The 23,901-nt window shown below is 36.4% G+C and overlaps 2 protein-coding genes across 2 annotated transcripts; one reads left to right on the top strand and one right to left on the bottom strand.

The window, feature by feature from the left end:
- Window positions 1–337: 337 nt before the first annotated feature.
- On the top strand, window positions 338–9,445 carry mcfd2 (multiple coagulation factor deficiency 2, ER cargo receptor complex subunit). Its single transcript, NM_001005939.2, is given in 4 exon segments — window positions 338–453; window positions 778–954; window positions 2,770–2,929; window positions 7,332–9,445. Coding segments are annotated over 3 exon segments (465 nt in total). The 5' UTR covers window positions 338–453; window positions 778–781; the 3' UTR covers window positions 7,464–9,445.
- Window positions 9,446–9,534: 89 nt separating this feature from the next.
- Window positions 9,535–15,902, bottom strand: prop1 (PROP paired-like homeobox 1). The gene is given in 3 exon segments (NM_001177461.2): window positions 9,535–9,915; window positions 12,268–12,500; window positions 15,665–15,902. Coding segments are annotated over 3 exon segments (684 nt in total). The 5' UTR covers window positions 15,735–15,902.
- Between the last annotated feature and the right edge of the window lie 7,999 nt (window positions 15,903–23,901).

Below are 23,901 nucleotides of genomic sequence, written 5' to 3'. Positions count from 1 at the left end.
AAAAAGCTGTTATTCCTAATTAGTTTGACACATCCAATGCCAACAAAAAATGCGATACTATTCGATTGTACTCTATAAAATGTTCTCTTTTTTTAATTATTAAAAATGATAAATTACGACTATATGAGATTTGATTTGGCTAATTATTTTATACAAAAATATAAACGTAATAAGTGAAATCCACGTCAAGAGTTTTACTTTAAATGTCATATAAGATATAACGTTGTATTTTTTACAGTATCAGCGTAGAAATAAAACAAACTAAAAATGAAACGTTGTAAAAATGTGTCCAATCAGAGTTTAGCTGTCGTGTCCATAAGGTGAAAGGCAACTACGGCAAGCGAAGCAGTCAGAAAGCGCGGCGCTGAGTAAACAACAGCAGGAGTTCGTTGTTACTCCACTGTGGCTGAACAAACAGGACGAATATTTGCCCGTCAACTGTGATTTATAACTGTGAGTAAATTATGTTTATGTTATCATGTCGCTGTATTTGTATTGATATCCTTGGACTTGAGCAACGCGAACGTGTAACAGTGACTGTTAAAGCAATGTTCAAGTTCATCCATATGTCAGCAACCATTTACCCTTAACACCACATTTATAAGAATAGATGTACGTTTTTCGTAATTGCACATATATTTAGCAAAATCTTAACTCTTAGATAAATGTGTGTTTGCTGTCACTGGTATTTATCGTTGAGGTCTGCTTTCAGCTGCAGTAATGAATGAAACTGTCATCCTAATTTCGTGCTCTCCCATCATTGTCTTGTGATTTCAGTGTAATGAGATTGAGAGAAATATCTGGGCAGCTCAGACTATGGAGCTGGTTCCTGGTCTGCTCCGGCTGTATGCTGTCTGTATGGGCCCATGGAGGACAACATGGAGAAGCAGTTGGCTCAAATCAAGTGCCCCCACCAATCACCCGCTTGGACAGGAACATGGTTCAGGATAGAGAGTACGTTTTCTTTCTTTCTTACATTCAAAATTGTAGGTTTCAAATAACGTTAGGTCTTAAAGTCTATGCATGTAGCACTTATTAATACTGAAAATAATGTTTTATGAGTAGCAACACATAATATTCAATGTATTTCCGAAGGACAGTGAAGAATCCAAATGATGTTGAAAACTAGGCTACATCCAACAATAAAACATTTTAAATTGTAATGAAACGTAAGCTTTAGAGTATTTTGATCAAATACATGAACCCTTGGTGAGCTGACTTCTTTTTAAAATATTTTAAAAGCCTGTTCTGCAGATATATAGATTGCATCAAATTCATGATGAAACCTGTCCTGTACCTGATTTGATGCACTCTTTTCCAAATTCCAAATGACCCCTGTGGCAGAGCAGCTTGACCTGATCTCTGTATTTCAGCAAATATGTTGGAAAATCAAAGGTTGTAATAAATCTCTCTCTTTATCTCTTAATATTTATTTATCTATCTATATCGATCAATAGGTATCTGAACTACAAGTTAAAATATTTTTTAAAAAGCTTATTCTGCTCACCAAGGTTGCATTTTATTTGATCAAAATACTCTAAAACTGCCAAATTGAAATAGTGTTACAGTTCAAAAGGAATGTTTTCTTGAATACAGTTTTCAACATCATTACTCTAGTCTTCATTGTCCTTCGGAAATCCTTTGAATATGCTATTCTGCTGCTCAAGAAACATTAATTTTATCAGTGTTTTAAGAAATGCTTGTAAAACCTTTTGTCACAATAACAGTTCTGTAACTCTAGTAAAGTTAAGGAGTCAAAACCCTGATTTTCAATTGCAACAAATGAAAACACTTGTTCTGTTGTTTTCTGGAAAAAAAAGAAAGTAAATGTTTTAAAAGGCATTTTATATTCAATATCTAAGTTTTAAGTACATGCTGTTCTTTATTTATGCAGTATAAAGGCTATCAGTAGATGTGTTTACAAATTCTTGCCAGAATTAATAATTTTGTGAACGTGAATCCTCAGATTTCTAAATGCATGTTAGGCATGGGCAGTATAAGATTCTGATAGTATGAAAACCTTGGATATCACGGTTTCACACTATCATGGTATTGTGATTGCTACTATAAAATTTTCTTTTTTAAATATCTGGTAAAAAAAAACAAAAAAATTTTTTATTTCCATTGAATGCAATATTTTTTATAAAAAAAAAACATTTGAAATAGTTTGGAGCAGTAAACGTGTCAAGCAAAATAATTAAAATAAACTTAACTTCTGTTTTCTTCATTAGTTTAAAAACAATTTGAAACTCTTTGTACAGTTCAGGTCCATAGCATGTTTGTATGTTGGTTTATAAGCAATAAGCAATGTTTCCTGAATAGTGGGCAGACCAACAGCTTTTGCTGTTGAGGGTCCTTTTCTGCTGGAGATACTAAATAAATGGTAATAAAAACTTGTATAAAAAAAAAAAAAAAAAAACCTTACATGTACTTTAGAAACGGTATAACAGAAAAAAATTACGGTTTTAATACTTTGACTTTTCCAAACCGCTGTCAACCTTGACACCGGTTATCTTCCCATGCCTAATGCATGTAGATGTTATTGTGTACTATTTATTTATGCCTGTTTCATTTTTAAAAATCTCTATTGTTTATTCTAAAAATAATCATCACAGTTGCATTTTAATACAAAGAAAAAAAGTCTTTTATTGCAACAGAATGACTGTCCCAAAGGTCACCATTATCAACTGAGGCTGATCATTTTAAAATCTCTGCTAAGTACCAATATGATTCTCACTGCATTTGAACCTTTCTTGTGTTCCGCTGTAGGCATATCATGGAGCATTTAGAAGGGATTGTTGAAAAGCAAGAGTCAGAAATGACACCTCAAGAGCTGCAGCTGCACTATTTTAAGATGCACGATTATGATGGCAACAATCTGCTGGATGGACTTGAGCTTGCCACTGCCATTACACATGTTCATAGGGAGGTGTGTGTGCTTTGATATTAAACTTGACATTATTCTATGTACTTTACAAGTTTAAAGTTTGGACAAATTATTCTTTAATGAGTATTGCATTTATTCATATTAACATTCTACTGACAGCAATCCATATTTGTTTCATATACTGTGTTTTTTTTTTTTTTTTCAAACCCCACTTTCAAAGTGATTTGGTTAAGGGAGGGAAATCCTTAAAAATGCTTGAATTTTAAACTAGTAAACTATTTTAAAAATTAAGATAAAACATTGTATATTTAATATGCTAAAGATAGTAACTTAATGTTGGCCTTGGCATAAAAATGCCATCTAATAGTTTCTTAGAATACTGTACTATATAATAAAATTCTGATTATCTGATAAAATGTGATGAAGTATGTATGTAATTTGCCAGACTTGTAAAGCGCTGGAAAATTTCAAAGATGCACCTGGAAAGTGCTTAAATTTGACTTTGGAAAAGGTGTAAGAACCCTGTATTTATTAGAGAAGAGATGGGGAATGTTACCTCAAACTGCAGTCAAAAATGTAATAAAGAATTGAATGAACAAAACTGAACTAAAATAAATTGAATTGATCAAATAAACAAACACATATCGACCAAGGAAACCTAAATCGATCATAAAATAAATACAGCTTATCAGTGGGTGGCTAAACATTAACAAGAGGTGGATGAAACTCCTTGCACAGAGCTCATTATTACGTTGACTAGACAGCAGGTTACACCAGGATGCATGATGCGGCACTGCTCAAGTAAGAGTAATTTACCTTTATATTCAGCCTAAAGTGTTTCTAATAAACAGGCTGCAGGGATCAGTTCTTCGCACGTTGATTACCCAATTAGCTGGATTTGGTTAGTGACGATTTCTCACGGTCCAGGATAGTTTCATTCTTCAAAAGTCATCTGAGAGTTGTTGTCATACCAACAGGTGTAGTAGCTCAAACCTGCTTGGGAGCAGGTTTATTTCATATAAACAGGATTAGATCGGGCCTTTTCAAGAAAAGGTCATGCTAAAAGTATGTACCAAATGCTGATATTTTCTTACAGTAGTAAGCTATAGGTTATATACACTTAGTAAAATAGTTAATGAAAATTTTTATAAATATATTGTATGTTTTATAATAATTATTAATATTTAATAATAAATAATTGATAATATTTGTTTATATACATATAAGTTTTAAAATACAATGTATATATACTTATGCAGTCTGCACTCTGAAATAAAAAAACAAAGCTGACACGGGGTGGATCTCCCCATGGGGTTCAAAGAGAAGGTTTATTAACATGTGCTTTCTAGATACAAACACGTACTAAAGCTGGTACCTTAAATAGTGTAAGTATGATAATAGACATGCACATTATTCAACTTTTTTTTTTTTTTTTTTTTTTAAAGAAATAATAATTTATGCAGTCATAGACTTTTTTTTGACAGCTATGACGATGATTTCATGCTTCGCACAGCACCATTACCAATATCAAAATGTTTTTTGATGCAAAATTAATTTGAACAGTTCATTATTTCTTATGCCAATTTAGAAACTTGGATAGGCCTAGGCTACTATAATAAAGAAAATCTGCTCTAAATGTAAAACTAAATCAATTGCTAAATACTCTCGACACATTATGGGCCCTATCATACACCCGGCGCAATGTAGCGCAAGACGCGGCGCAATACTCTTTTGCTACTTTTAGCTCGGTGCAAGGGTCATTTTGTGGAGTTGCGCCACGCTGTTTAAATAGCAAATGCATTTGCGCTCAAATGTGTGCCCATAGGCGTTCTGGTCTAAAAAAAAGGCGTGTTTTGGCGCGTTGCTATTTTGAGAAACTGTAAATAGTCTGATCTTAAGACCAGAACAAAGTCGGTCTATTGTCTGGTGCAAAGTGCTCCTGGCTTACACACTACAAACAAGATGCAGAGCAATACGCAAATATCTTTACATATGAAAAATATATAATATCTTAAGGATATATATATACAGGATATATACAGGATATAAATATAAATTAAATATTACAAAACATTTTAATTTCTAGCCTACATGAAGATTTAAAAACCACTGCCTTTACTTTCTTCATCTCAGGAGGCTTTTTCAGTTCATTCAATTTGCTTTTGTATAATGTTATTATTATTAGCAGTATTATTTATTATATCCATATTTATATTTTTTTTATTAAAAACAAGCTTAGATTTGTCCACCTGTCAAATTTTAGACCATATGGGGCATGGCAGGTGTAATTGGAAATAACTCAGTATTTTGACCTCACTTGGTTATTATTGTTCATTTATTCGTTTGCTGGAAATTAGAACTGAATTTAGAAATGGTTTTTTAAACAAATCTTTGCGCTTAACAAATGGAATTAGTTATTTATAGGCTAATTGATGTCTGTGCGTAAAGGTTTCCCTATCCACGAGAGCAAAAGCGAAAGTGAACTTAATGTCAAAATGCGCTTATGGCGCGACGCAGCTGGCTCTTAAAGGGAATGGGAGATGAGACTCTAATTGGTTTATTCTCAAAACACACCTATAACTCATTAAGAAAATAAACTCAACCCTTTTAGACCATGCGCCATTGCGCCATGGTGCAAAGCGGATTTTCCCGCCCTTAAATTAGCAAAAATGCGTTCTGACACGCCCTGAAAGCGTTTGCGGCCAACATTTTGCGCTCTGTGCATGGACCGTCAAAATAGAGCCCTAAAAGTGTAAAGCCTGCAGCCCCCAACAAATGTGAAAAGTTATTGCATGTCATATTAAACAGTTTACTATGAATTTTATATAATTTTGCTTACATGGACAATTAAATATTATTCAGATGATGTCATTACGCAGCCAGTCGTTGTATTGCTGATCATGATTGCGCAGATCAATAGATCTGTCTTTTACAGCATAAGCAGTAATCTCAGATCAGAGGCCTGTTTCAGTAAGAAGGTTCAACCAACTCAAATTTTAAGCTTGAACTCTGAGTTGACTTGCCAAAAGATTAAAAACCTCAGAGTTTTCTGTTTCAGAATAGCTGATCTGAGTTAGATTAATCAAGTCTGAGTAGACCAATTTAGAGTTAAGCGCGCAAACCGCCACTATAAAAAGGCATTATCAATGGAGTGCAGATATTACGAGTCGCCATCTGAAAAAAAAGAGATTTTTCTTTTCCAGCTGAATTTTATGTGTTCATGCTAAGTTATAGCAGGTATGACCATGTATTTAAAGAAGAAAAAGTAACCCCATTGCATCGACGAAACAGAGTTAGCGTGGGAAAACATAGCTGCTCAAGTTAATGCGTAAGTTTACATTTAAAATATTTTAAGTATTTAAATATTTAAGTATAATAAAAAAAGTAACGTAACATGACATTTATAGACTTTTTCACTTGGAAAAAGTGGGGAATTGGCCGAGTGATTTAAAATTTAATTGCATTAAATTACATAAAATGGACTACTGCATAGTTTCTACAACAAATATAACAAAACACGAATGCATATAATCTTAACTCAATGTTCAGTGGAAATGTTTAATTTAAGGTTTCCACTTTTACACGCTGATCAGTTTAAGATAAACATTTTAAAATTGAGTTTAAAAGCTTTAAATATGCACTTGGCTGTCTGCCTATTTTATTGATCGAGTGATAGAGTTTGATGTGACATTAAGAATGTAAACAGTATTAAAAAATAGTTTTTAGAACAAATAATAATCTCATTAATCAAGTTACAGTCCCCATCGAAGGTCAGTGAATTTAAGCTAATTATTTATTTTTTGCAGTAATATAACTATGCCAGTAAAACTTAACTATGGTGTTGATTCTAATTGTAATTTTCCCAAAAAAGGACAAGCCATTCTCGTAATTTTTTTATTTATTTTTTTATTTTATTTTATTTTTTGTGACTGAAATGTATGCAATGAATGACAAAGGCTAAGGTAAGAAATACCACTTCGTCTTTTAAAAAAGGAGACCTCTCCTTGAGAAACAGGCTTGACTTACCCTGCTTTCTCGCGTTGGACAAGCCTGCCATTTTTGAAACAGAAAACCCAGAGTTTCTCTTATTTCAGGGTTACACACTCTGAAGGTTTTAACTTAACCTCCTTTCTGAAACAGGGCCCAGTTCATCAGATATTTTAATCTGATTAGCGAACAAAAATTGGCAGAGATCAGTTATCAGTTATGAAAAGATCATTTAAGCTAGGTACAAAGAACAGACCCCAGGTGTGTAGTTCAATCTCAAAACTCAAAAAAAGTTGATACAGTGAAAAAAAGTATGCACAAGCACAAACTGAGCTTTGACAGTAACATATAGTGTATCTTTTATAGATATAAAAAAAAGATGCAAAATGCATTCTTATCTGTTATGTTTTTCCCCTTCTAGTCATAACTAATGTTGTCACCTAACCTTGGTTTCCAGGAAAGAGGAGGAGATAGCCAACCAATGAGGGAAGAAGATCTCATCAACCTTATTGATGATGTCCTCAGAGACGATGACAAAAACAATGATGGCTACATTGACTATGCAGAGTTTGCAACGTCTCTGGAGTAGTAAAAAAACAACAACAAATACACCAACAGCCTTACTGTGAATGCAGATTACCTCTGATGTACAAGTCTCCAGGACATTCCTTCGTGTGTGCGGTTTCACAGGCACAGTATAGTCATGCTTTAGTATAACCAGTATTAAATGTCATAAAATTAAATGGTAAGGGTCATCTCACTGATCAAAGGTGTTGTGTAGTCATGCCATCGTAATTTTTGCACTCACATTTGCGTATTTCCTGTCAGAATGGACTCTTGATGTATAAACTGCCTAATTTGTCATCTGTAAAAATGGATATTATTGAATAAATACTTTGCGGAAATGCTCTTCTGCAAAGCTGTTGTTTAAATTAAGCTGAAGTGCGACAAATTTGCTGCTCATGAATGAATGAACTTGCTCTGTCTGCCTTAAAGAGATCATCGTTGTGACTGTCATTTTAAAATGCCAATTTGAAAGTAAAACATCTCAAACAGTGTTTGAGAGAACATCTACCTATAAAGATTAAAGCTCATGTGTGCAATGTGCCTATTTGCACCTACAGTATAAAATATAATTTCCCTATGTAGCTTTTCTTTACAGTTGCTTTTAATAACAGGCACCAGAGATTTTGTGAAGTTTATTTATAAATTATATATAAGATCACATGCTTTTAATTGGTTGCGTTTGGTCCCGCATTATTCAATTTATGATTCACCAATCAGACGATTCCTGAGCCACCATAAATACCTTAAGTTCCATATAATAGCCATTTTCGTTTTTGAAGAATACCCTTTTCCACCTCTTACTCATCTTCCATTTCCAGATGGATGGCAGAGTGGCCCAGCTGTTTGCTCTGTTGCTTCACAGCAAGAACATCACTGGTTCTATTCCTAACCAAGCCAGCTGATGTTTCTGTGCGGAGTTTACACATTCTCCCCTTGCTCACGTGGGCTTTCCCCGGTTTCCTCCCACAGTCCAAAAACATGCAACGTATGTTAATTGACTAATCCAAATCAGCACCATAGACATGCTCCTAGTAAGTTGGTATTTCTTAAGAGCAATCACTATGTTCATTAGCTACTATAGCAGAGGAGCTCTCGAGATCTACCGGAGCTCAAACTCTTGCCTTGGGAGGGAGCCCCGGGCTTGAAAATCTTATGAGCTCATAGCTCTTACCCGGGACCGTATGCCAAACAAGCTTTATAATCAATCATCAGCTAAGTGTGAAGTCTTGAAAAGACAACAATCAGAACTTCATCATCCAAACAAAAAGTTTTAACTGATTTTCAACTTATTACATACACAAAATGTCATATGGGTCAATGTAATGCTTTTCTATTAAATTAATAAAAGTCATTTAAAATGTGATTCATCCCAATACTCACTTAAATACTCGTTTTTCAAGATTAGAAAACATTTAGAATGTTTTTGGGGTGAAGCAACTATAAACAATATCAGAATGAATGACGCCTTTATTGCTTTTTTTTTATCTACTACTTTTGGAAAACCTTTATACACAAAACTAATAAAGCCAAACCTTTTCCTGTGTGATCAAAATGAAAGTAAAAATAGCAGCTTTGCAGGAAAACGGTATGAAAGTTTTCAGTCAGAACTGTTTTTAAGTGCCCATTATGTAGTATAATAAATAAAAACTGTTTTTTCACACGTTTTCAAGAAACTTAAAAGACTTTCATTGACCTGTGCATGTTCATTTTACATGGATAACATGGCAAAAACCACACAATTTTACATAAAATGTCTAATTTGTTTTAACCAAAGCTGTTATTGATTACTTGGAGTAATGTATTTCAGATGTACATAGGGTCTGTTGTGCATTTCAATGGAGAAAATGACATTCATAATGGTCCTTATTTATAATCCTAAACATGTTCAGTGTGAAAAGAACCTAGTATAGTAGTCAAAGTAATCAATATAAATGTAATTATTTTTGTCTAAGATGCAATAAAAGTATGTTCTATGTGACTCCAAATGTAATAAAGAAGTAAAAAATCAATATTGCTTTGTCTTTGAAAACTTTTATTCTGTATACTTTATGTAGATTCTTGTACAAAAGGGAAGATAAAAATGTCAATCGTTACTAGTTCCAGTGACTAGTACTTTCCAGTCCTGGCACAGAGGCCAGTGAGAGCACTGAGGTGGGGGATGGCCCAATGTTGCGCAATTGATTGTACCAGTCATTAGGCTGTCTGTTGGCTTGTGATGGGAGAGAACCAGAAGGGCTGGAGAATTGACTGCCAGAAGACGGATGGGGTGGGTAGCCTCCAGGGGGCAGCACTGAAGAGAACTGCGGGACGTGAGGCAGGGAATGAGGACACTGGCACTGCCGCCCCATGGCAGAGGAAGACACGCACATGGTGCTAAAGAGAGGCCCTCGCACTGGCATCATGCTTACTGCCAGCGATTTTTGGGTTATACGGTCCTGCTTCCGCTGCTTGGCACGACGGTTCTGGAACCACACCTGTAGATTTAGCTCAAAGTCAGCTCAGGTAATCAAAATCAGTCAAGATTTGCCCAGTAACATGTAAAGTTATATACAGTCAAGCCCAAAATTATTCCTATCCCTGGCAAATACTGACTTGAAGTTATCTATATTTAACCAACACATTTTGTTTTGTTTTTGACATTGAAATGACACAGGCTTCTCCCAAAAGATAACAAGACATTTAAGAGACATCATTTTGGAAAAACAACAACATTCTCCGCTTTTATTTACCTTTAAACAAAAATTGTCATGTTTAAAATGATAAATACCATTTGAATAACGGTGAAATCCAAAGTTCTATACCATCACAAACAGTCCAAGCTGTTCTAAAGCATACTAATTCATTAGGAACACTTTTAATCCAACAGGTGAAAAACAGAAACAGTCAGACAAAGCAGTTTAGTGGGTAATAAATAATAATAAAAGGTAACTTTAAGTCAGAATTTTCCAGGGGTATGAATAATTTTGTCCTTGACTGTATTACAGTTGAAGTCAGAATTATTAGCCCCCCTGAATTATTACCCTCCCTGTTTATTTTTTTTTTCCAATTTCTGTTTAATGGAGAGAAAAAATTCAACACATTTCAAAACATAATAGTTTGAATAACTTATTTTTAATAACTGATTTATTTTATCTTTGCACTGATGACAGTAAATAATATTTGACTAGATATTTTTCAAGACCCTTCTATACAGCTTAAAGTGACATTTAAAGGCTTAACTATGTTAATTAGGTTAACTAGGCAGGTTAGGGTAATTAGGCTAGTTATTGTATAGTAATGGTTTGTTCTATAGACTATTGAACAGGAAAATAAAATGCTTAAAGGGGCTAATAATTTTGACCTTGAAATGGTTTTTAAACATTTAAAACTGTTTTATTCTAGCTGAAATAAAACAAATAAGACTTTCTCCAGAAGAAAAAATATTATCAGACATACTGTGAAAATGTCCTTCCTCTGTTAAACATTATTTGGGAAATATTTAAAAAAAAAAAAAATTCAAAGTGGGCTAATAACTCTGACTTCAACTGTATAAACAGGATAAGATAAGATAAACATGCTTTACATTGATGTATGATTTGTTAGGATAATATGTAAATATAAATACATATAGTTAAAAGTCACAAATGGGTGAAACATCCTCAAAACTGAAAGCACTAAAATACTGAAATGGCCAGCCAAGAGGCCTGATGTACACCTGATTAAAAATCTCTGAAAAACCATTGGTGACAAAATTTTGTCAAAGCAACACATTGGAAGAAACTGGAAGAAGTGTGGATCAATACCAGAATAGCGAGAAAGACTAATGTCCAGTGAGAAATCCTGTGTCCATCCCTTTATGACAGTGTACCCATTTATAGATGGCTACTTCAAGCAGGATAACGCGTCATGCCATAAAGCAAAAATCATCTTAGCCTGTTTTTTTTTTTTAAATGATAATGAGTTCACCTTATTCAAATGGCCTCCACGGTCACCAGTATCAATCCAATAGAGCACCTTTGGGATGTGGTGGAACAGGAGATTCGCATCATGGATGTGCAGCTGACAAATCTGCAGCAACTGTGTGATGCTATCATATCAATATGGACCAAAATCTCTGAGGAATATTTCCAGTACCTTGTTAAGTCTAAGCCACGAAGGATTAAGGCAGTTCTGAAAGCAAAAGAGGGTCTAACCCGGTACTTGTAAGGTGTACCTAATAAAGTGGCAGGTGAGTGTATATAACCTATGTAAAAAGATGTTTATGAATCCAAAGCTAGAATTTTTGAAAAAAAAAAACGCCTTTAGCATTAATGGAGCATTAGTACCCTGCTGAAAAATCCAGCTAAAACCAGCCTAGGATGGTTGGCTGGTTTTAGCTGGTCGACCAGCCTGGTTTTAAAGGGGTTTTGGCCATTTCCAGGCTGGTTTCCAGCCATTTCCAGCCTGGTTTTAGCTGGTCAGGATGGAAAATGACCAGCTTAAACCAAACTTGACCAACTTTAAGCTGGACATAACTAGTTTTGGCTGGGCTCCCAGCCTGGCTAGGCTAGTCAAGCTGGTTTTAGCTGGTCATCTCCCAGCCTGACCCGCTAAGACTAGGCTGGAAATGCCTGGAAACCAGCCTGGAAATGGTTAAAACTCCTCTAAAACCAGGCTGTTCGAGCAGCTAAAACCAGCCAACAATCCTAGGCTGGTTTAAGCTGGATTTTTCAGCAGGGTAGGGATCCAAACAGTCACTGAATGCTTTACAATCAATGTAAACCACCCCAGAAACATATAACCAAATAGTTACTAGTAGTAACATCAGGTTAACAATCATGTAAAATTCAAGTTAAATGCTCGGTTACCTGTATGCGAGCCTCATTAAGTTTGGTGACCCTAGCAAGCTCCTCTCTGTAGTAGATATCAGGATAGTGGTTCTGTCTGAAAGCCAACTCCAGGTGCTCCAGCTGTTCATTGCTGAAGGTAGTTCGGTGTCTGCGGCGGGATGGTGAAGGGTATGGTCTTGCTCGTGCTCCACCATCCCTGACACTCTCAGATTTCTGAGAAACTTTTCTTGGGTGAATTTGGACATCTATATCTGACAGGCGGAAAGTCAAAAAGGTGAATTAAATGTGAAGAGACTCTTTGTCACTGCTAAAGTCTTGGCTCAGACCTCTATCTCTAGTTACACGCAATTTCCTATTGACAGCGACAGATTTTCCCCAACTACTAAAACTCTGAGATGTTGGATTTGCAGAAACACATTTCTAAAATGATGTTCGCTGAGGACGGGGATTTGAGAGCCTTAATGCTTCACAACAAACGTACAGGAATTCAAAAGACAGCAGGATTTGCCACCTGAACTCAATATCGTGAGAGGGAGAAATGTCAGAATCGAGGATTATGCTTAGCTTAGGTAAACAATGAGGGAAAAAAGTGACTAATTTGTCAAATTGGTTTCCAGTTGCTAATACCGTTGAGAGTAAAGGAAGTGCACCAAACTTGAAATTAGATTTTTGAGTGTCATAACTAATTGTAATAGATAAAAAGTGACTAAGTTCAACTTATCTTTATTTCTATAGAGCTTTTACAATGTAGATTGTATCAAAGCAGCTTAACATAGAAGTTCTAGTCAATTGAAACTGCTTCAGTCTAGTTTTCAGAGTTGATGTTGTGTTTATTCAGTTCAGCGTAGGTTAAATTTCACTGCTGAAAGCCCGAACACTGAAGATCCACTGATATGCGCAGCTCCGCATGTCCCATAAGCATATCACCAAATTTGAGCCTATTAAATTTTCTAATAATTTGTTGTAGCCTATTATTTGTATTAATATTATTACATTTTGATATCATTTCAGCATATTTTTTAAAGTACTCAATTGAAAAAACAACTTAATTTCAATTGTTTAATGACTCACATGCGTCGAGTATTGAAGTTTGCCCTGCGCGCTTGTGGTTTTTAAAGAAACTTTTTTGGTGCGTCAATCTTGTCAATGCGTCAAAAAGGTAATGATTCGCACTCATTAAGCAATTGCTTCGTACCGTTTTTCTTTCTTCTTTTTAAATTCTTCGGGTGATTTAAAAACACAAACGTTTCGGCACAATGCCTTCCAGTGTGTGATACAATCCTCTAACTCCACCCTTTTATCCCGTAATCAATTAGGCCTACACTGCGTCATAGACGCCACTCTCATTTCTATTTCATTATTCCATAATTACATAGGGACTATTTACCTTCATATTTCAAACATTATTTCACTGAGAAATAGCATATTAATTATCATTATTTGCCAAGTGTACATTAATACAATGGAAATCCGACAGTACATAACATCAAAAAATACATTTGACGGTCGCTCGATGATTGAAGAAAATCTTTAACCTTAACACACATGACCAACCACACAAGAAATATTTACCCTCAATCCATTATTTTACAGGAAAATAGCATATTTACATCTATACATGAAATTCCGACTGTCCAAAACATAAAAAAAAAAATTGTTATATTGTGTCAATCATCTACACGGCTACTTGATGTTTGCCAACAGTCTCTTTTTCATTTCAGTAAATCATAATCACCACACGAAAAATACCTTTACTGTACCTTCAAAAACATTATTTTATAGGAAAATAGCAAATCAGTTATCATCATTCCCTCATGTCTCCGTCGTCAGTGAAACTCCGACAGTTCAAAAACATTGAAATCCATTTTTATCTCATTATTTGTGTCACTACAACTTCAAAATCCACGATTCCTAATATTATAGCTAAGGAACAAACTGTTAAAGCAACACAGAGAGATCCAACTCCTCATTTATTCCTCTTGGTTTAAGTGATTTTAATTTATGAATCCAGAACGCTTCTCTTCGTAATAATCTTTTATTTAGATTACCTCCTCTGTGTGAATCAAACATTTTTTAAATCATCCGAAGAATGTAAAAAAAAAGAAGAAAAAAGAAAAACAGTATGAAGCAATTATTTGATTAGTGCAAATCATTACCTTTTTGAATAATATAATTGATTAATGACAACAACATGATGAAAGCATATTGGGAAATTCAAGCTTTTGTCTCTTGTTAAACGATTTATAGCCACTATAAGTGTGAAAATAAAATAAAAAGACAAACATTATACAAGTGATAGCATTACAATTAATGTCATAGTTTAATTGTAATTTATCTATTGCCTAGTTTAAAGAGAAATTTCACCCAAAAATCATTCTGTTAAAAACAAAAGAAGATATGATCAGTTTAGATGCAAAAACCTCTATATGCCGTCTGAAATGTTCTCCTAAAAAGACAGTTTTTCTCAACCTCCTATATTTATATTCAGTTATTTCACTTGAAAGGCAATGAAAAGAACTTATCCATCACTAAAATCAGTGAGCCAACACACAAAAGTAGGGGAAAAATGCTAATTTTTGAAGAAAATATCAAATGGCTTTTAGAGTTTTTTGCATCTAAACAGAAAAATAAACTTATGAATGTTTAAAGGATGAGCATATTTTCATTTTCAGCTGAACTTTCCAATAAACCACAATTCTGGACAAATATTTTAATGCGACATCTTAAACACTTGAAGATAGTGTAGTATCTCTAGGATCAGTTCCACTCAAAGTTGTCATTGTGAGACATACAGTTGAAGTCAGAATTATTAGCCCCCCTGTTTATTTTCCCCCAATTTCTGTTCAGATTTTTTCAACACATTTCTAAACATAATAGTTATAATAACTCATTTCTAATAACTGAGTTATTTCATCTTTGCCATCTTGACAGTACATAATATTTGACTAGATATTTTTCAAGACACTTCTATACAGCTTAAAGTGAAATTAATTAATTAGGTTAACTAGGCAGGTTAGGGTAATTAGCCAAGTTATTGTATAACGATGGTTTGTTCTGTAGACTATCTAAACAAAGATAGCTTCAAGGGGCTAATCATTTTGACCTTAAAATGGTGTTTAAAAAATTAAAAACTGCTTTTATTTACTCTAAATAAAACAAATAAGACTTTCTCCAAAAGAAAAAACATTATCAGACATACTGTGAAAATTTCCTGAGTCTGTTCAACATCGTTTGGGATATATTTAAAAATAAACAAAAATCAAAGGGGGAATAATAATTTTGACTTCAACTGTATATTGTGATGTTTCTTGTTAAGTTATTTTTACTATTATACATTTTTCTTACCGTCAATCATAATATAATTATTTAAAAATCTAGAAAGGTTTTGTAGACCTACTAAAAGCAATTTTCTTACCTGCGCTTGAGCTAACCGTGACCTCAGAGTAATTTTCAGGGAACTGTTGCTGAGGTTTCTGTATGTCCATTTCAGACTCTCTCTGGGCTGCAAGCAGGATTCCCTCTTGACCTCCGTTCAAACCACATTATACTCCTTCACAGTTGTGACATCACAGTGCGGTTACACCTCTCACCTGTTTGGTCAATGTGATGGTGGAGCCCACAGTATTGTAACCTGGGTCTGTTATGGTCAGTGTGAACTGAGATTAATCTGATGACACAACTATTTGTGAGCAAATAAAATAATATAAGAATCAAGATGACTAAAGCGGAGACATTTTATTAAATAATCGATTTGATTTGCAGTTATGAGAAGAACGTTTAATTCTGACCGATTTAACCACCAGGGGGCAGAGTAAACAAAAGTAAACAGACACAAGAGGAAATGGTCTCTAGACCAGGGGTTCTCAAACTTTTCAGCCCGCGACTCCTAAAATAACAACTCCTCGCGACAACATTTATGCTCGGAGGTGGTTATAAGCATACAAATATTGCACACAATGGCGCGCACACAAGCCAATAGTACTATATGAACATAAGCATATTGGCAACACAAAAAAGTGCAACAGTCTTACAACCATGTATTCATTCATAATCATGATTCATTTTGTTTAATTTATTATTAACCTCACTTAAGATTGGTGAGCACAATGTTTACAGCACAAGACTATTTTTGGTTTATTTTTGGAGACTTGAACCATTTGGAGATCATCCTTCTTGTTCAGTCGTGGCCTTAATTTTTAATGTATGTGAGTGCCATAAAGGTGTCAAAGTTTAATATTATAACTAACACTACTGTTGTGATGTTAATCTAGCCTAATTACCCCCAGGGGTTGCAAATAAAATATAATAATTGATAAAATATGATAATTCTAATAGTTTAATAAAATATATGAGATTTTTGGAAATCAGCAAGTGAAGCCCCTTGATTTTAAGGCAACCCCCACTTTAAAAACCACTGCTTATGAACAAAAAATAAGCAGTTTCATTTGAATCAATAAATGTGCAATGATAAGTATAATTAGATTCAAATGTTTCATAATGTTATCACCATATGAAGAACTTTGACAACTCAAAAGAAAAGTTTAGTCTACTTCACAGTTTATTTTGACCAATCTTTGCCCACTTAAGAATCATCTGTATATTTTGCCCATGTTATTTAAAGAGCATGTTAATATGAAATATTTGATGCATTAATAATAAGGTGTATTACATTTGAATTTGAACATGGCAAGTTGGCAACATAGTGGCTTCAGTGATTAGCACAGCAAGAAGCTGCCTGGTTCGAGCCCCAGCTGAATCAGTTGGCATTTCTGTGTGGAGGTTCCATGTTCTCCCCATGTTCCAGTGGATTTCCTCCAGGTGCTCCGGTTTCCAGTCCAAAGACATGTGCTATAAGTGAATTAAATAAATAAAATGCTCGTAGTGTGTGTGTGAATGAGTGTGTGTAGATGTTTCCCAGTTCTGGGTTGCAGCTGGAAGGGCATCCGCTGTGTAAAACATATGATGAATTAGTTGGCGGTTCATTCCACTGTGGCGACCCCTGACAAATAAAGGGACTAAGCTGAAGGAAAACGAATAAATGAATGAATGAAAGGCTCCTAACATTAACCCCAGGATCAGCACTACATTTGCAGAGTTCATGCACTGACACAATATGTTTTAATTGTTCTCTAATATTTAAATAGAAGGTATGTGGCTTAGGTAAGTGCAAAAATGATCCAGAAACAGTTTTATATGTTCATTCACAATCTTAGAAATTGGGCCTAGGATAAAATGTTACCCTAATTGGAAGGGTCTTAATTATTAATTATGGATGTCCAGATCCCATCACGTGATTGGAAATTGGCCCCGATCACGCAGTTTCAGACTCGATCAGTACCTCTCAATCAAGACTCGAATATACATGTACTATTTTTTAACATCTATAGTTATGCGGTGGCACAGTTAGACTTCTTTCTTGAGTTCACACAAAAACAGCAGCATGTGCAGCATGACATCACTTTGTTGCAGGGACGCTATAGGGTAAATGCTGGCAAAGTAGAACATCGAAGCAGCTTGAAGCGGAAAGTGGAGTGTGGTCTGGAGGAATTATACAACTGATGACGACAACATTGCCATAGCATAACTGTGAGAATGTAAACTTAAGATTGCCTGCTGGGTATTTTAAGTTAAGGTACTATTTGTTTTATATTAGATTTTTTTTTTTACATTTCTCATTGCACTCAAGTCCAGGAATTGATGTTATTTATTGCTTGATTGTTCAAGCTACCTCACAGAAGTGCTGTTTGTTAACAGAGTTCATTCATTCATTTTCTTGTTGGCTTAGTCCCTTTATTAATCTGGGGTCGCCACAGCAGAATGAACCGCAAACTTATCCAGCAAGTTTTTACGCAGCGGATGCCCTTCCAGCCGCAACCCATCTCTGGGAAACATCCACTCACACATTCACACACACACTTATCCACTACGGACAATTTAGCCTACTTAATTCACCTGTACCGCATGTCTTTGGACTGTGGGGGAAACCGGAGCACCCGGAGGAAACCCACGCAAAGTCAAGGAGAACATGCAAACTCCACACAGAAACGCCAACTGAGCCGAGGTTCGAACCAGCGACCTTCTTGCTGTGAGGCGACAGCACTACCTACTGCGCCACTGCCTCGCCCTGTTAACAGAGTTGTTGAATGTTAAAATAAGGTGAATCAAAAAAAAAATTAAAAAACATCCTGGATCTGTTTCTTCGCTTTTCTTTATTTTATAAATGTATTATAAAAGTATCGGATCGGGTTTCAGTAGATACTCAAAATCAAATGACTCGGACTTGAGGGCAAAAAAAAAAACTAATCGGGACATCCCTAATATTGACAAGCTCTGCCTTCATGCTCACATGGTTCATGTCTCTAACTGTCACGATTACCAGCGATCATTTCCCATAAGATCGCTGGTTTGCACCTACAAATACCATGGACTACAAATCCACCATTTCTGGACTACATATTCACACATGCACTCGGGTCACACTCACACAGGCTTCCTCATCTAGACTGATTACATTCACACCACCTGAGGATTGTCAGAGACTGATTAACACACACTATTTAAGCCACACATTCACCCCGTCAGTTTGCCGAATCTTGTTATCTGTCACTAGTAACACTACAATGCGTTTTCCCACTCTTGTTATCTTGTGTACCGACTGTTAGCCCCGTTCCGCCTCCGCTCCACCTCCCGCCTGAACAGTATTAGGAGTGTCTGGAAGCCACCCCTTAGAGGGGGGGGGGGGGGGGGGGGTTATGTCACGATTACCAGCGATCATTTCCCATAAGATCGCTGGTTTGCACCTACAAATACCATGGACTACAAATCTGCCATTTCTGGACTACATATACACATGCACTCGGGTCACACTCACACAGGCTTCCTCATCTAGACTGATTACATTCACACCACCTGAGGATTGTCAGAGACTGATTAACACACACTATTTAAGCCACACATTCACCCCGTCAGTTTGCCGAGTCTTGTTATCTGTCACTAGTAACACTACAATGCGTTTTCCCACTCTTGTTATCTTGTGTTATCTTGTGTTCTTGTGTTCACTGTTAGCCCTGTTCTGCCTCCGCTCCACCTCCCGCCTGAACAGTATTAGGAGTGTCTGGAAGCCACCCCTTAGAGGGGGGGGGGGTTATGTCACGATTACCAGCGATCATTTCCCATAAGATCGCTGGTTTGCACCTACAAATACCATGGACTACAAATCTGCCATTTCTGGACTACATATTCATACATGCACTCGGGTCACACTCACACAGGCTTCCTCAGACTGATTACATTCACACCACCTGAGGATTGTCAGAGACTGATTAACACACACTATTTAAGCCACACATTCACCCCGTCAGATTGCCGAGTCTTGTCATCTGTCACTAGTAACACTACAATGCGGTTTCCCAGTCTTGTTATCTTGTGTACTGACCGTTAGCCTCTTTGTCTTTGCCTGCCGCCTGCCTTTCTGACCTCAAGCCTGTATTCGACTGTGATTCTGGACTGTCTCCAAATACCTGTTTGCACCTGTGTTGACCATCGCTTGCCTGACTTTGAATAAACCTGCATATTGGATCTTACCTGAGTACACTCACACAGCATTATGCCAAGTAATCATACTTGAGTTGTAAAAAAAAAAAACTTAAGCATGATCAAACTGAGTAAATTGATTTTCAAACAGTTATTCCCACTGAAGTTCAAAGGTTCTTGTTAACAAGAAGCTTTCAGCCAGACCTAGTTTGCTCCTGAGTGAAATGTGACTTGAAAAATCTTTTCTAGATGTTACTTACTAATTAAATAATTAAATAAAATGAATATTACATTTGGATACTTAATATGAATTTAAATAATAATAGTTTATAAACTTTGTGGCTTGTCAGAAATTTGCCTTGTAATGTTCATATTCAGTTGCATTAAAAGACTTCAGCTGTGTGAATGTCCAATGTAAAACAACTGCTGTTAAGAATGCAAGCCTTAAAGCAGAGCAGAACTGAAAAGGAAGCAAATGGGTGTGTGCGAGTAGGCAGGGTCAGCCCAAGGGCCTTTTCCCAGAGCTAGAGAATCACAGGGACTAGCCAAACTCTCTAGACCCCCCGAAATCTGTGGCCAGCTTGGCCCCCTCAAGACCTTTGGGAATTTCCATTAGTTTAAGGAATTCTGACTCAGATTAGACCAGCACAGAACTTTGAGCAGGCTCTGCCCTTGAGGCCCACTGTTTAACCACAACCATACTCTCATGCACAGGCTTGTGAACAAACACAATCCTTAAAGCTTAGATGCGCATGCAAAACCGTATTGATTCTCAAAGAGAAACTTTCTTCCTAATTTCCAGGGACTGAATTAAGAGTGACCTCCCTGGCCATCCCTTAGCCCTGATGGAAGGAATGTAACCTAACACTCTCTACCCTGTTCTGCCTGGTGGCTTGCACGTCTCTATCTGTGTATGTGTGCAGACACTAAAAAAGGCGGATGAAGACACATGTTCTCTTTTTTCCATTTACTTAGAAAATTAACTACAATTTAAAGAGGCATCAAATCATTTATTATTTTTAAATAAATTAAAGAAGTTATTTGCCTCACAGCAAGAAGAAAGTCGCTGACAGAGATCTGGATGCAGACCTATTGCAGTTGCAAGCTGAGCTGCGTGCAATGCCTATAATGTGCACACCCAACCCTAACCCTCACAATGACATTACTAGCTCCATTGAATGCATTGTGTCTGACATTGCAAGTTTGAGATATGCAGCCTCAGCTTGCATAAACAAGGCTGTATCCAGATATTATTGTGCGCTGGCTGGAGTTCTGGCTAAGCCAGGTTGCATTTCTGTGAGGAGTTTGCATGTTCTCCTCATGTTCGCATGACTTTCCTCCAGTGTGTTCTGGTTTCCCCCAACAGTCCCCAACAGTCCAAAGACATGTGGCATAGGTGAACTGCATAAACTAATCTGACCATATAGTAAAGGAGTGTGTTTGAATAAGAATGTGAATGGGAATCTCCAGCACTGAGGCTTCATGTGTAGTGTAATCTCAGTGCTGGGTTTGGGCTAGAAGGGGATCCTCCGCATAAAAACTTATGCCACAGTAATTGTTGGTTCATTCTGCTGTGGCAACCCCTGATAAATCAAGAACTGAGGAAAGTGAGTAAATAAAAGTACTACTAACAACTTAGGTTTAAATAGTGTCTGAATTGATATTTCACTACCCCAAATAGTGGATATCTGTAATCCTCAAAGACAGATATCATACTATATGAAATATAAAAATATTTCAAAAGAATCAGATCACTGCTGCTCTTTAAAAAAAACTTTATATAATTGTAATATAATATAATTACATTTTAGCAATAAATATGTTGCTTGTTTAAAAATTGTCACGGAATGCAAGACTTTAATTGTCACGGTCACACAATTACAATGAGGGTTATCTCTTTTCAATTTATTGCATTTAAGCAAGTAGTGCATTAATAAACAGGAGAAGCAGGTAAGTGAGAGTCTTTGCTGTAGAGCAGATGGATTGTTGTTTACGTTGTAAACAGATAGCTTCAAGCAAACATAGAGAGTCACTTCCTTTAATAAGTCTGTTCATCCACAGGTTTGAAAGGAACATCCACAGATTACACGATCATAAGAGAGGGGATTCATCCACGGAAGAAGGCAAGTCGTCAGGGAGAAGGTAAGGTGAACCGTCAGACTGGGGATCTTGATTTGGGGAACAGGTGCAGGTGATTTGTGAGGGAGAGCGCTGATTGCGAGAGTGGGAATGAGCCATGGATGTGACATTATTACTACTGTATTTCTATTTCTATGATGAATGCAAAATTCTGCTGGACAAAAGGCCAATCAGAACACAAAACAGACTATTACGTGACCCTTACATGATGCCTTCAGCATTTGCATGTTTCATGTCATTCAGACGGAGATCACTAGCCAAAACACAGACCGGAATGTTGCTCTGGGATCATTAATGCGCATGCCTCTAGCTGCGCTTGATAAACCACAACATTTCCTAGTGAGACAACAATGATCATTTACCTCTCTTAGTTATTTTAAAGTTTATATTTTTACTCACTATTTATCTGGGAATTTTATTTTAGAAACAGGAGACGCAAATTGTTTACTGTGTTACTGAGCAAAAGTAGACTGATTTCACGCTGCCGCCATTTCTAAAAGCGAAATCGAAGCTGCGGTGGGAAGAAACCCGGATGTATTATGGGGAGTTACATAGGTTGTGTGCCTGGCTGTATATCTTATCAGCGAAGAGAAAGTGACACAAATTTATAATTTCACTGCCTTCCGAGTGACCTGGAGGTCCGTTCTGAATGAATGGTGAAAATAAAAAGGGATATCAGAGCTCATTTTCAGCTAAGTTAAGGCAAATGGCACTAGTTAGGTAATGTTTTCTTTCCCAAACTCACGTTTTAGATGCCATTTATCAAACTCGAGTTAATGAACAGATTCTTACACTATATTGGACTCGTCACAATACTGATTTAAAAGAAAAACAGTCAATTTCCCGTTAACATTTAAGGCACTGTTGATGGCTTTCTTAAAACAGCGCTGATTTGCCATTGTTTTCCCGTGCTCAACAGAAATGACTGTGATTGGCCGAGAAGGTCATCAGTTCACCCTCTGCTGTTTATTGATTACAAACACAGAAGAGCGATCTGCTTGATAACTCGACTGATCTTCACGGCTGCTTCGCGCTCCAGTGTCCGTGTATCTGTGTTTGCTTTGAGTGAAGAGCGGTAAACTGTTGAGCACCTGTGAACACTCTGATACTGTTTATGAACAAGCTCAGTGGCGCTTAAATGTTAGAGCTCTAAAATCAGACAAATATATTTGATCTGTACTAGACTGATTTGTGTCTACCCAGCATGTATCAAACAAAACATCTCCCTGAATGATTTTCCAGTTGTATGTGTACAAGATTGTGCAAGGTGAAAGAGAAAGTTTTGTCAATGGAGACTCATGTGATAATAAACGGGTTTATATCCATAAAGGAGAACTTTATTAGCCTATAAAAGCTGCTCCCAGTGCAGCTAGACAGGCAATTATCCAGCTGTCTGGCGTCCCCCCCCCGCCCCCCTCCCACATAGTATACACGAGCTAGAGGGAAAGCAGATGTATAGTCTGCAGAAGTTCACTAGTAATGTGCCAGGCATGACAGACTGTAAGTGAATGGGATGGTGGAGCCTTCACCCATCCAGGCAGTCTTGACCTCTCAGTATATCCCTGTGGCTGTCTGGAAAGAGAGAGAGAGAGACACACAGGTGCTTTCATGGGATCTCAGATGGGGCTGCAAGAAATAGGACACCACCATCACTCACAGGCATCCAGACAACACCTCGGCAAATCTACCCAGCCAGACAAACTTGCCAACAATTTGCACACACACGATGCCAGCTCCAGCTCATTTTCAAAGATTTTCCAAAACAAAAAAAAAAAAAACAGAAGATAAGATTGATATGAATTTTCCGAAGAAGAAAAAAAGCCTCCACCATAACGCCATAACACGTTAATGTATAAATATTGCTTACCACACAGTAAAAAATTGAAAGGTCTTCCAGAAAGGGCTTGAGATTTTGATTAAAAATGTCAAAATCCCAAACCCAAACTTTCTTTCTGGAAGACTTTTTGACTATTAAACTGT

The sequence above is a fragment of the Danio rerio genome, chromosome 13, assembly GCF_049306965.1.
Source record: "Danio rerio strain Tuebingen ecotype United States chromosome 13, GRCz12tu, whole genome shotgun sequence".
In the NCBI taxonomy this organism is placed as follows: Eukaryota; Metazoa; Chordata; class Actinopteri; order Cypriniformes; family Danionidae; genus Danio; species Danio rerio.
This window is presented reverse-complemented; position numbering and strand designations above follow the sequence as displayed.